The sequence below is a fragment of the Temnothorax longispinosus genome, chromosome 5 (assembly GCF_030848805.1).
Source record: "Temnothorax longispinosus isolate EJ_2023e chromosome 5, Tlon_JGU_v1, whole genome shotgun sequence".
Classification (NCBI taxonomy): domain Eukaryota; kingdom Metazoa; phylum Arthropoda; class Insecta; order Hymenoptera; family Formicidae; genus Temnothorax; species Temnothorax longispinosus.
This window is the reverse complement of record NC_092362.1, coordinates 21,871,610-21,885,846: the sequence shown is the minus strand read 5'-3', so window position 1 is coordinate 21,885,846 and position 14,237 is coordinate 21,871,610. Positions and strand designations below refer to the sequence as shown.

General features: G+C 37.3%; 2 protein-coding genes across 2 annotated transcripts in view; one reads left to right on the top strand and one right to left on the bottom strand.

Moving 5' to 3' along the window:
• Rau (RA domain-containing protein rau) overlaps nt 1-14,237 on the bottom strand; it is a 61,149-nt gene that overhangs the window by 43,832 nt on the left and 3,080 nt on the right. The window lies entirely within an intron of this gene.
• On the top strand, nt 5,632-14,185 carry Jub (uncharacterized). Its single transcript, XM_071778352.1, has 6 exons — nt 5,632-8,053; nt 9,076-9,166; nt 11,253-11,422; nt 11,510-11,572; nt 11,651-11,833; nt 11,939-14,185. Exons 1-6 carry the CDS (start codon nt 6,140-6,142, stop codon nt 12,158-12,160), a joined length of 2,643 nt encoding a protein of 880 aa, XP_071634453.1. The 5' UTR covers nt 5,632-6,139; the 3' UTR covers nt 12,161-14,185.

Below are 14,237 nucleotides of genomic sequence, written 5' to 3'. Positions count from 1 at the left end.
CAAGATTTTTGCCCGCATGTGTTTGGCGCTATTTTGACCGTATTCACGATGCACGACGGACGCCCGTACGAAATAGGCAGACGGTACCGCACATCTGTCACGATATAACGTGGGAAGCGTCCTTCGCGTATAACGGCCTTCCTGAGTCGCGTGAGAGAGCCAAATTAAAGTTCTTCATAACACGTATGCATCGTCTTTCTGGAAGTGCGAAGTTATGCTCTCCTTATTTTCCGCGTTCCCAAACGATTCCCCATTCTATTGTTTCCTATACCCCCTCCATCAAATTGCCCGTTAGTTTTAAATAATAATTTATTAACTGTGGAGCATTTTATCCAGATATATCGAATTAAAGATTCCTGTTTGCAATATTAATCGTCAAACCGAACTATAAATTTTCGTTAAACTTATTCAAAATATCTAACATTAATATCTTAAGCTGTTCTAATCTAAAAGTATATAGTTTAATTTCTACAAATCTGCGATATAATCGTATTCGCTATACTTTTCTTGTTCTTCATTTATCTCACCGCGAGCTGCTCTTGGTTTCAAGACAACGACGATCGAAAGCCAGCGAGTCGGTCGCGGTTCTAACTCGTACGGAACTCTGAGAAAGGAAAACAGTCTCCTCTCTTTGTCAGGAGAACCTATTGTCCTCGTGAGGATGGATGGGAACAACGGTCGCGGATACTGGATGTATCTCGAGATTATTTCTTCGAGCACAGTGAAAAGTTCATCAATAAATATATATAGTCGGGATACATGAACTCCGCGCGCGCGGTCTTCTATATTACTACAACATATATTTCAAGTCAAGCAATTAATTTCGTACATTTTTTTCATGAAATAGATATGTAAATCTATATTAATTAAGGGATAAATATGTATATCATCTTGTAAACGTCTTCACTTACGTCTAGATATGTTAATTCACACTTTTTACGCGCCATTTAAAGCTAGTTGATTAAGTCCATAAAAAGTTTAAGTGCATATCCTTTCCGCTTATTATTCTTAATAAGTGGAAAATTCTCCCTGAGAAGATTACATCATAATTCCTGCTTAACGACGCGTATAAATAACAAATTAAATCTTTTCATTTCAATTTAATGGATTTGAACTGATATCACTTTAACATCTTATTTCTGTATCTGCAACAATGTTCCATTCCAATCTTCTTCCTTCTCTCAATTTGACTCGCAAAAAATTATTCTGGATATGGCCGTAAATCATGACAAGTATTTCTTAGCCAGAGGGAAATACGGATTTCACCACTTTACGAATCATTACGTCCATTAAACTCAATTTTGACATTTCCTTCCTCTCATATATCTTCGCGAGGATAATGGGTTTTTTGTCATTGTCGATCAGAGAAAACATTCCATATCGTAACCCGATTATTCAAATGTCAAAATAATGAAAGCATTTAACAAGGATTTGATTTTACGCGTTATAAGAAAGAGATATCAATTCTAGAGCCGAAGCGCATAAGAGAATAAGAGATCACGATGATAGACGTGCTTCACGGGCATGAACCGGTTTCGGGCAAAATTTTTGTCAAGATAGTAACCAAGAAGCGAAGTATGTATCGACATACGCGTGCGTGTCAAATGACACCGCATGTGGACGCTTGTGAGCGTGGAACGGAAGCGCGTGCACTCGCGTATATACTCGCTATCGGAACGCAGAAGGTTTCCGCTGCTCGAGGCAACTTGGAAGATACGAAGAATTCGATTCGACGGCACAAAAAGCGACGACGGCGGAATGCAACGTTGTTACAAGTGAAGAAATGTAGATTGCCAAGTGCGTGTGCCGTACTGATAAAATTTGCGCACTTTACACAGCCGACGAGCATTTGTTTCATAATCCATGTTTTACGAGCATGTATCTTGCATACGTTTTCATTTTTCGTTACACTCTGTTTCCTTGTTGGAACGACTTCGCTGCGATGTTGCTTTGCATAATTTGCATGCTCGCGACCTTTATTGCAATGGTTATAAGGACTCGACAACAAACGACGAGGATATTATGGAAATTAAAATTTAATGTGAAAAAGAGAAACTATAACATTTTAATACTGTCATTATTAAAGATTTTTCATCAAGCATTTATACAAATCCTTGAATTTTAATTAGTCTTTTAAGAAATAAACAACATTGTCTTAATCTGGCTTTAATGTTTTTTGGTTTCAAAGTACTCAAAAAATAGTAAGCCTTTTGATGTACTCCATAAAAAAAATTAAAAATCTTGCATAGAAGTATCTTTTACATATCTTGTAATTTTACAAGCTGATTAGTATCATCTTTTGAGATCTTATAATTTTACAGAGATAATACTAATCAGCTTACAAGAAGAGGATACAGTTGACTAATCGCCTTACAAGGTATGAATCTACATCAAAAATAAGTCGACACATATTCGAGCGTTTCTTCCAAAGCGCTCTATAAATAGTATTTTTTAGACTTGAAAATTGGAGTAATAAAGGAGACTGGGGCTGGTTGTTACACGGGTAAAATGTTACAGCGTAAAAAGTAGGTTCATGAAACCGTCTAAGAAACGTTAACAATTGTGAAATGTATGATTATTTAGCTTTAAAATGTGTTTATCGCTATCCAGCTTTCTCAGACGGTTTTATGCACCTATTTTTATAACTGTATCTTTTTACCTCTGTAAAAATCAGCCCCAGTCTCTCCTAGGTAGTGTAGAATACTGTAGATTATAAGACATAAAGAAAAATGCGTTATCAACAACTAGTTCCGTATCATGGTTAGTAACGCCTTTTTCTTTATATATCTTATAATTCCGTGTGCAAGGGAATCAAAATCGATCAGTCAACCGTACTTTCTCCAATTGTTAGTTTCGAGCAATATACAATTAATACTTTCTGTGTAATTAGCCAGCTACTTAAATGATTTCGCTGCAAATCAGCAATATCAGCTTTATATATTTCCGCAATAAAATCCTTCTTTGCCTCGAGAAAAAAGTCATAGCACTTCATAAGTGTCATTTGCTTATCTGAAGCGTATATAGGCAGTTAATTATCCATTACTTTAAAATGTGTACGTACGCACAACGTATTCACACGAATTTTTCTATACAATAAATAAAAATAAATATTTTTGCGATTATATTATGCGTACGTATTTGCGACTGTATTGTGACTTATTTCAAAAGTCATTCATCTACAGCTTAATCGACTATCCCGCGCATTCGGAAAATGAGTGAAAATGCGTTTCCTGTCTAAATCATCATGTTACGTGCGGTTCTGCGTATGTGCATTACGCGTATATACGTGCGCATATAAACACAGTTGGCTCGTTTATTGTCGTATCGATGTGACACGTGTATCAGACTTTATATGTCATAAATAAGATCCGTGCGACGGGAATGCGCTGCCGTGCCGTGCGTGTTGGTCACTGCACTTCCGCTTGAGACGCAATGCGTCTTGCGGTGTATGTACATACAGTACGCACTTTGCATACGCACACGCGGTGTCCACCACGATAAGAAATTAGTATACATAGCGGATAGTATACATAACTTTGCAACATGTCATCCATCGTTCTTAAAGTCTCATACGCACACAAATAATAGAATTATAATTCGTAAAAGAACTTTGTTATTGGAAGATAACGAGCCATCGAGAAATTATACAAAAATAAAAGTAAATATATCTTATCTTTATGTGCTTTGCATAGTTCGTAGAAACTTTATTGTTAATAGACACAAAGAAGAAAACATATGGATAGCGGTAGATTCCTCTATGAGATAGATTCGCGAATTAATCAGAAACCGAATCTTGAATACACGAGATTGCGTCATGAGCTGGACCAATCGATCGATCGATCAACCGGTATTGGCCAACGCGCCCGGCTAGTCGCACAGGTGCCTGGCGAAACGTGGGTGCCGACTGTCTCGTGGGTGGTACGAGAGGGCTTGAAGTCTGTGTTTTTTACTCACCTTTCGGAAATATAAGGTTTTCGTTAAGCGAGGTCACGACACCCACGCTATCGTGCCGTGCAGCGAACAGCTGTAAAATGCGACGGGTGAAAACTTGGTTACTTTCCTGCGTAGGACGACAGCGATTACTTATAGTACCGCGCGCGACGTCGTTATAACGATCAGATTAAGTGTATCTAGACTTTTTGATCGGTAACCATGAGATTGTTAATTCCTTAGTTATCAATTTCACTTGTCAGTTAGACTTGTTTTGATATAGAACTGTAATTTATAAATCTACGGTCTTGTATTTTCCAATTAATAAAAGACTAAAATAAATAAACCTACAAATTATATACTCATTTAAACGTAAGCTACCTAAATCTAAAATTATCTACTCATCATTAACTGAGAGTAGCATTGATCCTATGCAATTAGATCTCAGAAACTGTAATCTAAATGGGAACCGCATTTGATTGATATAAACTGTACGCGATAATTAATCTATTCATCTTACAGAAAATGTTACAATTTAATGTGAAGAGAATAAAAAAGTAAAGAATAAGAATTTAGCGCAATTAGTACCGACCCATTTCTCAGAATTCATCGATTATGAGATGAGCCGTGCGATTGCATACAAACCCCTGATTATCCTGAATCTTGAATCCCAGTGCAATTGCGCTGAAAATTACTATCTTTACAGGTCATGCGCGAAAGCTAATTAAGTTTAATTAGAATGAAAGTAGAGTTAGCAAGAAGGACAACAAAGATTAGTGTCACCATCGGATTAAAATACATTAGATATAAACCATTTGCAAAATTGATAAAAAAAAGTTTGTATAAACTTGCGTATTAATTAAAAATAATATATTTTATTAATATTTATATTAACTAAAATTATTTTAATAAATATAAATTAAGTTAATATTTATTAAAATATTATTGTAATTTATTTGACAGTCCATTTTTAAATACGCGCATTTTCTTTTCTCACCAAGCAAAACATAGCAAGTCAAAGCCAGTGTAAAATAAAAAAGACATAATGGAATTACATCGCATTATTATTCTGCGCACAGCAGTCTCAACTGTACGAAGACGCACGAGGTCGGTATCGTATCTTTGCTAACACATTCTGATCTTAAAAAGTACCTGTTTCCAACATCTCGTCATTTGCATTTCGCTTAGACTGATATCACTGCATCAAAAAAAATCTTTCCGTATCCCTATTGAAGATTTTGGGATAAAAACAATTCAATTTATTTATCTAAAGAATACTAAAATTCATGATTCACAAAATGCTAAAGATTGATCAAACATTATTAAACATTAAAAAAAAATTTTGTAAAGCTGCTTTCAAAATAATTAATCTGTATAAAAAAATGAGAAAAAAAAATTAGAATCAATATTTCTCTCTCCAAATTAAATGTGGATGCAAAAAATTTAGTCATACCACAAATGGTTAAATATGGAATTCGAGTTACACCCCTAGTTTTCATTCATACCGCTGATGGCACCAGCGACTAACTGCAGAACGGTTCTATACAGAACTATGCAGAGAAACGATTTACCGTAATAGTTCCTATGATTCCCACATTGCTGATCAACCCATATTGCATGGAACTTACATTTAGCGCCGCAGCATGATAAGAAATAGCAAGACCAGAACAGCAGTGTAATGCCACGACATCTGTCGCAGGTTCCTGTCTTGACAAGAGACGATGCTGACCTGTTCTTGCGTTTCTGCGTGCGTATGCGCTGTCGCATGAATTTTCGCAGGTGGTGATTTTTCGGTGCTGAAACGAGAGAAGCCCGAGGTGTGCGCCGGTCGCACTCGAGGAGCAACAACACAAGTCCGAGGCGCCCTGGTCGTGGGGCGTAGCCCGAAATCGAAAGAGAAAAAAGGTCCTCGTAGTGGCCCCGTGCAACATATACCGCGCGTCGGATTTCGTGCTATTCCGTGAGAAGATTACGAGAGCGCACACGTAAGAAGAGTTGAAAGAGGAAGAGAGAAGAAGGAGAAAGAGAAGGAAAGCAAGATCGTTTTGACAAGCGGACCACCTAGTTACCGTAACACCACATATATGATGTCGAGTCGCTTTGAATCGAGTTCGTTAACAGCGTCTGGATTTTGAAAATTTGATTAAAGTGCACGCGAAGGATTAAACGACATTCTGACTTATCATCGTGCCAACGAGAATCACTGCCAATGTGCAATTCCACAGATACTTCCTACGTACAAAAATTAGGCTATTTACACCTTGGAGATGATGCTGCGGATGCTGGTGGTGCGACCAGAATCTCAGGTTCGAGACCTGAGGCTCAGGTACCTGTATCGAGAAATGCGATTAACAGAAATGACGCTAGAGTGTCTGGCAGACCGGTTGGCGCTATCGAAAGTTTTATTGATGGCAATTCGACGGATATTTCCAGACAGGCAGCCGCCACTGATTACAAATTATATGAACGTGAAAACATAATAGCTGCTTCACGATTTGCTACGCCGAAGCCAGTGGAGCAAATCAGTGCGCAGCAACAGCAACAACAACAGAATCAGACTCGTGCGAGTCATCAACAGGCACCTGTTTATGAGAATATAGATTACTATCCGCAGCAGAGTCAGCCACATCCTCCTTATTACCATCCAATAGAATCTAGAAAGAGTCCGAAAAGTAGTCCTAGAGGTTCTCTAGTTGGCGATTCCTACGAAGGAAATTACAGGAAAGCTCAACCGCAAGTCCCAACTGGCAATCGTTATCAAAGTGGATCACCAGCGAAAGAATTACCGCCGTATGAAGCACCACCGGTATACGAAAACATACAAGAAGTGCACTTTTCTGAGAGCATGCAGAATAAGCCGGGACCACAGGTTCCGCCGAATTATTATCATCCAGCAAATATCAATGGCGGTGATTATGTTGTTATGACTGGAAAAGTGGGACAATCTCAGAATCAACGTGGAATGACTCAAAGTTTATCGTACACCCAACAAAGAAGTGGAAGTATACGTGGTCAAAGTTACGACGGTTCAAGTTTACAACGATCAATCGATTCGTCTACTGCTAAGTACTTACAAAGCTCATCCTCTGCTTCCTCCGACCATCAGTCTGGAAGAAGCGCTTACGTACCCCCCTCTGAATTGCAACCACCAAATAGAAACTTTAATTATAACGCTGATCAGCAGCAGCAACAATCTACGAGACCTGGTTTGCCATACCACAGTGAGTCTCCTCCGATACGCTTACCACCAGAGCCTCATCATTATCGCGGTTCACTGGAAAATGCTATGAGTAGCCAACAAGGATTTCGTGGTACAAATCAGATTGATAATAGCCAACCGCCTCAGTTTCGACAGGACAATTCGCAAAATTACAAACAATATGAGGCTTCTTCGAGGACTACAAATACAAATTTCACAGGGGACTCGCAAGCCAGAAATTCTCCGGTATACGGAATTCGTTCAGGAGAACAGACAGCATGTCGTAATCCTCCATGTTATTCTCCAAATCGTGCAATGCCTCAGAATGACAGAAACTATCACCATCAGGAAAATTTCCCTGCAAGAAATTCTCCCGTTTACTCCTCCAATCGTTCTACAGAACATTTGAGATTAGGCACATTGCAACAAAGTGACAGAAACTACATGTCAGACGTATCGGATCTCCCATCTACAAGGAATTCATCTCTATACTCTCCAAGTCGAAGCGATCCTGCTAGGGCCATTATTGCCAACAACAATGCAGTAAGAGAATCTCCGAAAACAAGCCCAACGCATGGCCCGATGCCATTAGATATTGCTTCGCAAAATATAATTAATTCGCCCAGACGTGGACTGTCTCTGTCGTCGACCAATTCTATGGGAAGTCCTATACGTGGACAGGTACAAGCTCCTGTCAATAGTGCTTCAACTAGTGAAATTGACCTGAACGCCGGTCCCAGGATCACTAGCCTTCCTCCCGGTGTCACCAGTGGAGTTGCAGGGCCCGTACTCCTAAATGCTGGTGTACCTGTATTGCAAAGATCTTCTGATCCAGAGGCAGAAGAGAGAAAATCTGTTAGTCCGCCGATCAAGCCTGCACCTGGGAAGGGATTGTTGCCCTACAACGTCATTTCTAGACCTTCGGTAAATTTATTACTATTTGCAACGTCTATTTAAAAATGGTGTCTTTTTTTAAATCTTGAATCTACATAAAAAATCTCATTTCGAAAATTCTATGCATGTATATATTTTCCTCTGGCACTTTTATCGCATACTTATCTGTTACCATTATTGCATATTTTACTAAAAATGTAACGAAAATAATGTATAAGATACACTCTACAAGAGGGATAAACAATGCTGATGTGTTCCTAACATATCAAAGCGTATATATAATCATACTCTGTTTAAATTACATTCTCATCGCACAATGCAATTGATTTAGATGGATTATCCCTACTCACAAATGTAATTCATTCAAAATAATTTTTCAAAAATCATGAATAACTTTAAAAATATAAAACTTCCTATATTGCCAGTGATGATCTCACTAATACCGACAATTTTATTTATTTTATGTAATCTGTGCCTGACCTATAACGATAAGATTAATTTGCATTTGAAATAAAAAATATGACTTGCAGATACTACATATTTTTCGTTAGCATTTTACACTCTTAACTATACTATGCAATTTTTAAGACGTAAAATTTGGAAAAAACCACTTATGATTTCATCTCCGAAAAATTCTTTCTTCGCGCGTTCAATGAGTCATAACTGGTAAATTGTTCGCCTCTGACAAGCGACGTGCATTCACCAGATGATATTTTATTCATGAGGCATCCGTATTTTTGTATGTTATTTTAACATTTTCTGTCTTTATCTTTTCTCATAGGTCTCTATTCATTTGACACACAAAAGTCAAGAATATACATGAAAACAATAGCGTTTTATAATACTTGCATGGAGTCTATTAAACGTTTAAGCATAAAGAATCTATACACATAATTAATTTAAGCTAAAATAACCGCTTTTTTCACAATACTAATTTTTTGACAATCAAGTTATGTAATTAATTTCTATCGTACATATTAAATATCATTATACTGTTTAATATTCAATTGTTAATAATTGAGATCGTTCTCCATGCAAATTACTTCTCTCAGGGACCAACGGAAGCGGAAAGAAAAATAGAGGAGTTGACGAGACAACTTGAGGAGGAAATGGAAAAGCAGGAGGAAGAGGGAGAGTACTTCGGTAAGAAAAATTTGCTTACGTAATGTTTATTCACTCATTCCGGAAAACCAAGATTATCATTATACGCTTTGTATTTCATATTTCTACACGGTAACGAGCTATCCTAGACGCACGTCATTCGGCCTGAATTGTTTCTTTTGACATTTTTTGACGTTATCCACAGTTTCGTTTTACTTTTATACTTTCTTTCATTCTTGTAATAAAATAAAAGGGAGGAAGACTAAGGAAACGACGATCGCAGGTTCACACGATACGATCGCCCCGAGTAAATCCATAATTTTAGATATTTCTCTGAAACGCTAAAAGGCACGATACCAAGGCTGTGCCAATTCCCACGGCGTGAGTTCGCGGTAGACCGGTTTCGGAAAACGGAGTCGAGTTTCGGTGCGTCGCGGATACTTTTTAAGCGCGACACTTCGTTGACATTCACTCTTTCGCGCGCCGCGTTAGTTTCCACCCACGTATCTCTCTCGCGTATCTCTCTTGCGTAAAGGGCCGAGGGCGAGTACGACACATAGGTGAATACATAAAGAGATAGCTCACTTGAATCTTACGACTCTTTAAAGTCGCTCTCTGTTAAAGTACCGCTCATACTAATAATAATAGGTGCGTATTGAACCGATGCAACAATGTACGATTGATAGTTTCTATGGCTTCTTCGTGTCAAATACGATAATAGCATAATTCAGCATATATTCAGCGATTGCATATGTTCAGCGAAGTAGTTTACAAGATTACGTCTAATGCAAAAATCAGAAAATTAAATTTGTTTACTTTCCTTAATTGTTGTTTCTCTCTTTCTCTGTTATCTATGCTAATTATGTCATATAAGAAATAATAAATATTCTGTTCTGTATTTCTCTCTACTTTTTGTTCGTAATAAATTACGTTATATAGCAATTATCACACATTTTTCTAAAAATCTAACATGGTTCTTCATTTTTTATGAATTACGAATGAATAAGCGAGGATTCAAAATTAAATTCGAAGAATTAAATGATGCATTTTAAATGCGTATGAAATGATAATATCGAATCTTATCAGACAAATATTATTAATAGGATAAAATTTCTATCACAGTAAAATAAAATTATCGATGCTGTATATAATTTATTGTGTTGAAAATGATGAAAATAAGCTTTGCTTTCCTGAAGATATTAAACAAGCAATACAAAGGAAGGCGAAGAAAGATATGCTGTAATATAAAGACAATTTAGAAAATAAATGTGAACGCCGCCTAACTCGCGCAATAAGGAATGGAGTACGAGCAGACAGGAACCTCGGTCGAGCGAAGCAATGTCAGTCGCGAAGTGGCAAGCGTTTAGGCGAACGTAATGTCTCCCTAGCCGCTTTCATACTTAGACGACCAATAGTCTTCGTGTAACGTTCTATACGCGTGGCCGCATCGCCGTGGTCGGTAACAAATCTCATTATAGATAGACCAGTCCGACTCGTTTGTTAGATTCTAATGCGACCTGGTCTAGCGAAACCAAGTTGCAATACTGAGACAGCCAGTGTACATGTGAGTTTCGAAAATTTTTGCGCTAAGGGATGGCAGGATCGCTATTGCCCATCGAAAACTGTGAGTTCGCGTTTTTCATCTGCGTTCATCCGCGACGAACCGGGCGATTTTTAAACGCGATGAACGTGCGACCCTGATGAATGTGCCACATTGTCACGTTCGTCGATGGGTGTATTTTTAACTCCCCGATGGTAAAGCTCGTTTCTCGTGTTCTTCAACTCCGCGCGAATGTGTTCTGACGACGAGTGATTTTCAAACTTCTCACTTCACGATGTAATCTAATTCTCTACTCTACTGAATTAAAACTTATATTTCGAAACGCTATAGTTTTTGTTATAGTAATTTCAATATAAATTATCGGGTGTAAGCAATTTTTAATTTGTTTATAAATATGTAAATATTTAGAAATATTTGTAATACGTTTGTAATTCACGTAAAACATATTTATAATTCCACGAAAAATGTTGAAATATATGTATGTCGCGGCAAAAGAATTGTCTCTTCTTCATATGATTTCGTGATAAATGGAGCGTAAAGTTTCACATTCATTTTTCTTGGTGATAGGTATTTGCCATACATGCGGTGAGAAAGTAACCGGCGCCGGACAGGCTTGTCAAGCAATGGGCAATCTCTATCATACCAATTGCTTCATATGCTGTTCCTGCGGAAGGGCTCTCCGCGGCAAAGCTTTCTACAATGTTCATGGGAGAGTTTATTGCGAGGAGGACTACTTGGTATGTGAGCCATTTATTATAATTTAAATGATGATTGAAATAACAGTGAATTGTTCGCGTAACTCATAGAAATCGTTGTGTTCGTAGTATTCTGGTTTCCAACAGACGGCCGAGAAATGCGCGATTTGCGGCCACCTTATCATGGAAATGGTAAACGACGAGACACGATTATCATCCGTTAAGTCGCCATTGTAATTCAAGTATAACGTCACCCTTTGCTTTCCACAGATATTGCAAGCCATGGGCAAGTCGTATCACCCGGGCTGCTTCAGATGTTGCGTGTGCAACGAGTGCCTCGATGGTGTACCCTTCACGGTCGACGTTGACAATAAGATCTATTGTGTAAACGATTACCACAGAATGTTTGCGCCTAAGTGCGCGTCTTGTGGAAAGGGAATCACGCCAGTTGAGGTATGCGCACTAGAAATTAACTCGCTTACGTCATCGAGGCGCACGACAATTCTAGCGTTCCCGATGAAACTTCTTTTTACGAGCCGTGTTCCCTTTCTATTTTAGGGAACTGAGGAAACGGTCAGGGTAGTCTCGATGGACAAAGACTTTCATGTGGATTGCTACGTTTGTGAGGATTGCGGCATGCAATTGACCGACGAGCCGGATAAGCGGTGCTACCCACTTGACGGCAGACTTATGTGTCGTGCGTGTCACATCCAACGCATATCGCATACGCAACCGAGAGCACCGCAACCGGTGTCCGCTAGCTATCAGTTTATGGGCTAAGTGTATTGATATTTAAGCTTCTGCCGGAACTTTTGAAACTGCGCACGTAACGATCATCCGATAATGAGTATTACAAAAATCAATTGAGTAAAGTGAAAGAAATCGACGTTAACATTCCCGAATTTTATAGATTCAGGACGTGTGTACGTGCACACATATATCATAATACACACTAAGTCCTAGTTTTCAAGATAGACTTTCTCGGAAAAATTGAATTAGAAAATGGGAAGGGGCGACGATGTGATATTTATTAATGTCTTTTAATTTGATCAAGATAAGAATTTTTCAGCTTTAATCTTACGACAATGCACCAGAATGAGCTAAAAGTTTGAGCTTTGCGAGACCGATATGTTGTACGATCTGCTATCACAGTAAACTCGAATACTCCCAGCAACCAAATTTATCGAGAATTTATCGAGATTCTGTAAAATGTCTGCCACTAAATTTTTTCGACAAAAAAATTACAAATTTTATATAGAATCTGGCTATATGCTGTTGAAAGAATGCTCGCAAAAATTTCAAAATTCATTAAAATATAATGCTAAATTAATGACAGGAATCAAGCAGAATGACACTATGTTTGCTACATAGTGCAAGATTGGCGACAGAAATAGGGTAATGTTTCAAAAAATAATAAGAATTCGTGACAAATATGTATTATGCATGGCATGTGTACGAATCAATCTTTGCAAATTATTCCTTCGCATTTGAATAAAAATTGATAGTCGCTCCGGCCATACTGCAAATTCAAGTGCCTTATTTTTACACGCGTAAAACGTGCAAAAATAACACAATTAGACAGAAGCTCTTCTTACGTGTTTCTTTATGTGTTAAATTACGTCATTTAGCATGTTTAATCTTATTAAATTAAAAGTTAATACATTCAATCGTGTTAAATAACGTGATTTGAAAAAGCAAGAAATGTGTAAAAAAATCTTCGCCTAAAATAACACACTTGGATTTGCAATATATACGTTTTACCTATTACACAGGATTCTTGTTGTAATAGTTGTCACTGTTAATCTATTGCGATATATACGCTAATATAATTACTAAAATATATCTTATGAAGAACAATTAACGAATCAATACATGACAAACGGCTGTTAATCAATGTAAAAATAATAATCAATTATCTATCGCGTATTAACTACATTTTAGGCAGGTTTTACCGCAAAAAATGCGATTTTATTTATTCTGGTCTTTAAGCGAAACACGAATTTTTTAAACTTAAACAAAACATGATTACATAACTGATATTAGGAAATTGAAATTATTATATTGTCTTCTGGGATCAATTTGATGTATCAGTGCACGTTGCATGATTATGAGTACAAGGTCTTTTTTTATCGAAGATAATCAATTATCTAGATAAGTGGTACATTTAATATATGCGATTCTTATTTATTTAGCAACTCTGCAAATGCAGTGGTTCATAAGGATGAATGAGTTGCGCAGGCAACTGTGATATAGTAGCATAATAATTATGCGTTTTTAAGCAAAAACTTCATACTTTTTATCGTGTGTACATATATTTTTATCAGGTATGTTTATTATAACGCAATTTTATGGTGAAAATATGAATACCGGGAATATTCCTGCGAATTTCCTCCGTCGATCAAGTTTCATTGTACTTCATATAGCATTCATTAATAATATTTATTAAGACAGATGTATCGTCTCGCTGCGAGGACTCACGTAATATTGAAGGTTATCGGTATACTTCGAAAACTATATAATAACGCCTTTAGTGTTTTCGCACAAAGTGTGGAGACTGGAAAAGTATGCAGGCGTGCTATATAACGATAAATATACGACAATATTATAGCATTGAAAGACGCACAACTCGAGCTGCCAAATAACTATTGTTATTCTTCAAGATTAATAAGCGTAAATTGTTTCTACGTTACATATAAATAATTTTAAGTTCGCGCGCATATTGTAGATAAATAGTACGATCTTATTTAAATCGTAATATGCAGTATGTATAAATGACTACTCTTTAATAAAGACAAACTGCAATAAGTTTTCATTGATGTACTTGGACTGCATGTGGAACGACGAATGGGGATAAATA

What these genes read in the sequence shown, in the direction of transcription:
- Jub (XM_071778352.1), top strand. Translation starts at nt 6,140, where the DNA reads ATGTGCAATTCCACAGATACTTCCTACGTACAAAAATTAGGCTATTTA. An exon ending in GCCACCTTATCATGGAAATG is followed by an intron (nt 11,573 to 11,650) that starts GTAAACGACGAG and finishes TGCTTTCCACAG; the next exon opens with ATATTGCAAGCCATGGGCAA. An exon ending in AGGGAATCACGCCAGTTGAG is followed by an intron (nt 11,834 to 11,938) that starts GTATGCGCACTA and finishes TTTCTATTTTAG; the next exon opens with GGAACTGAGGAAACGGTCAG.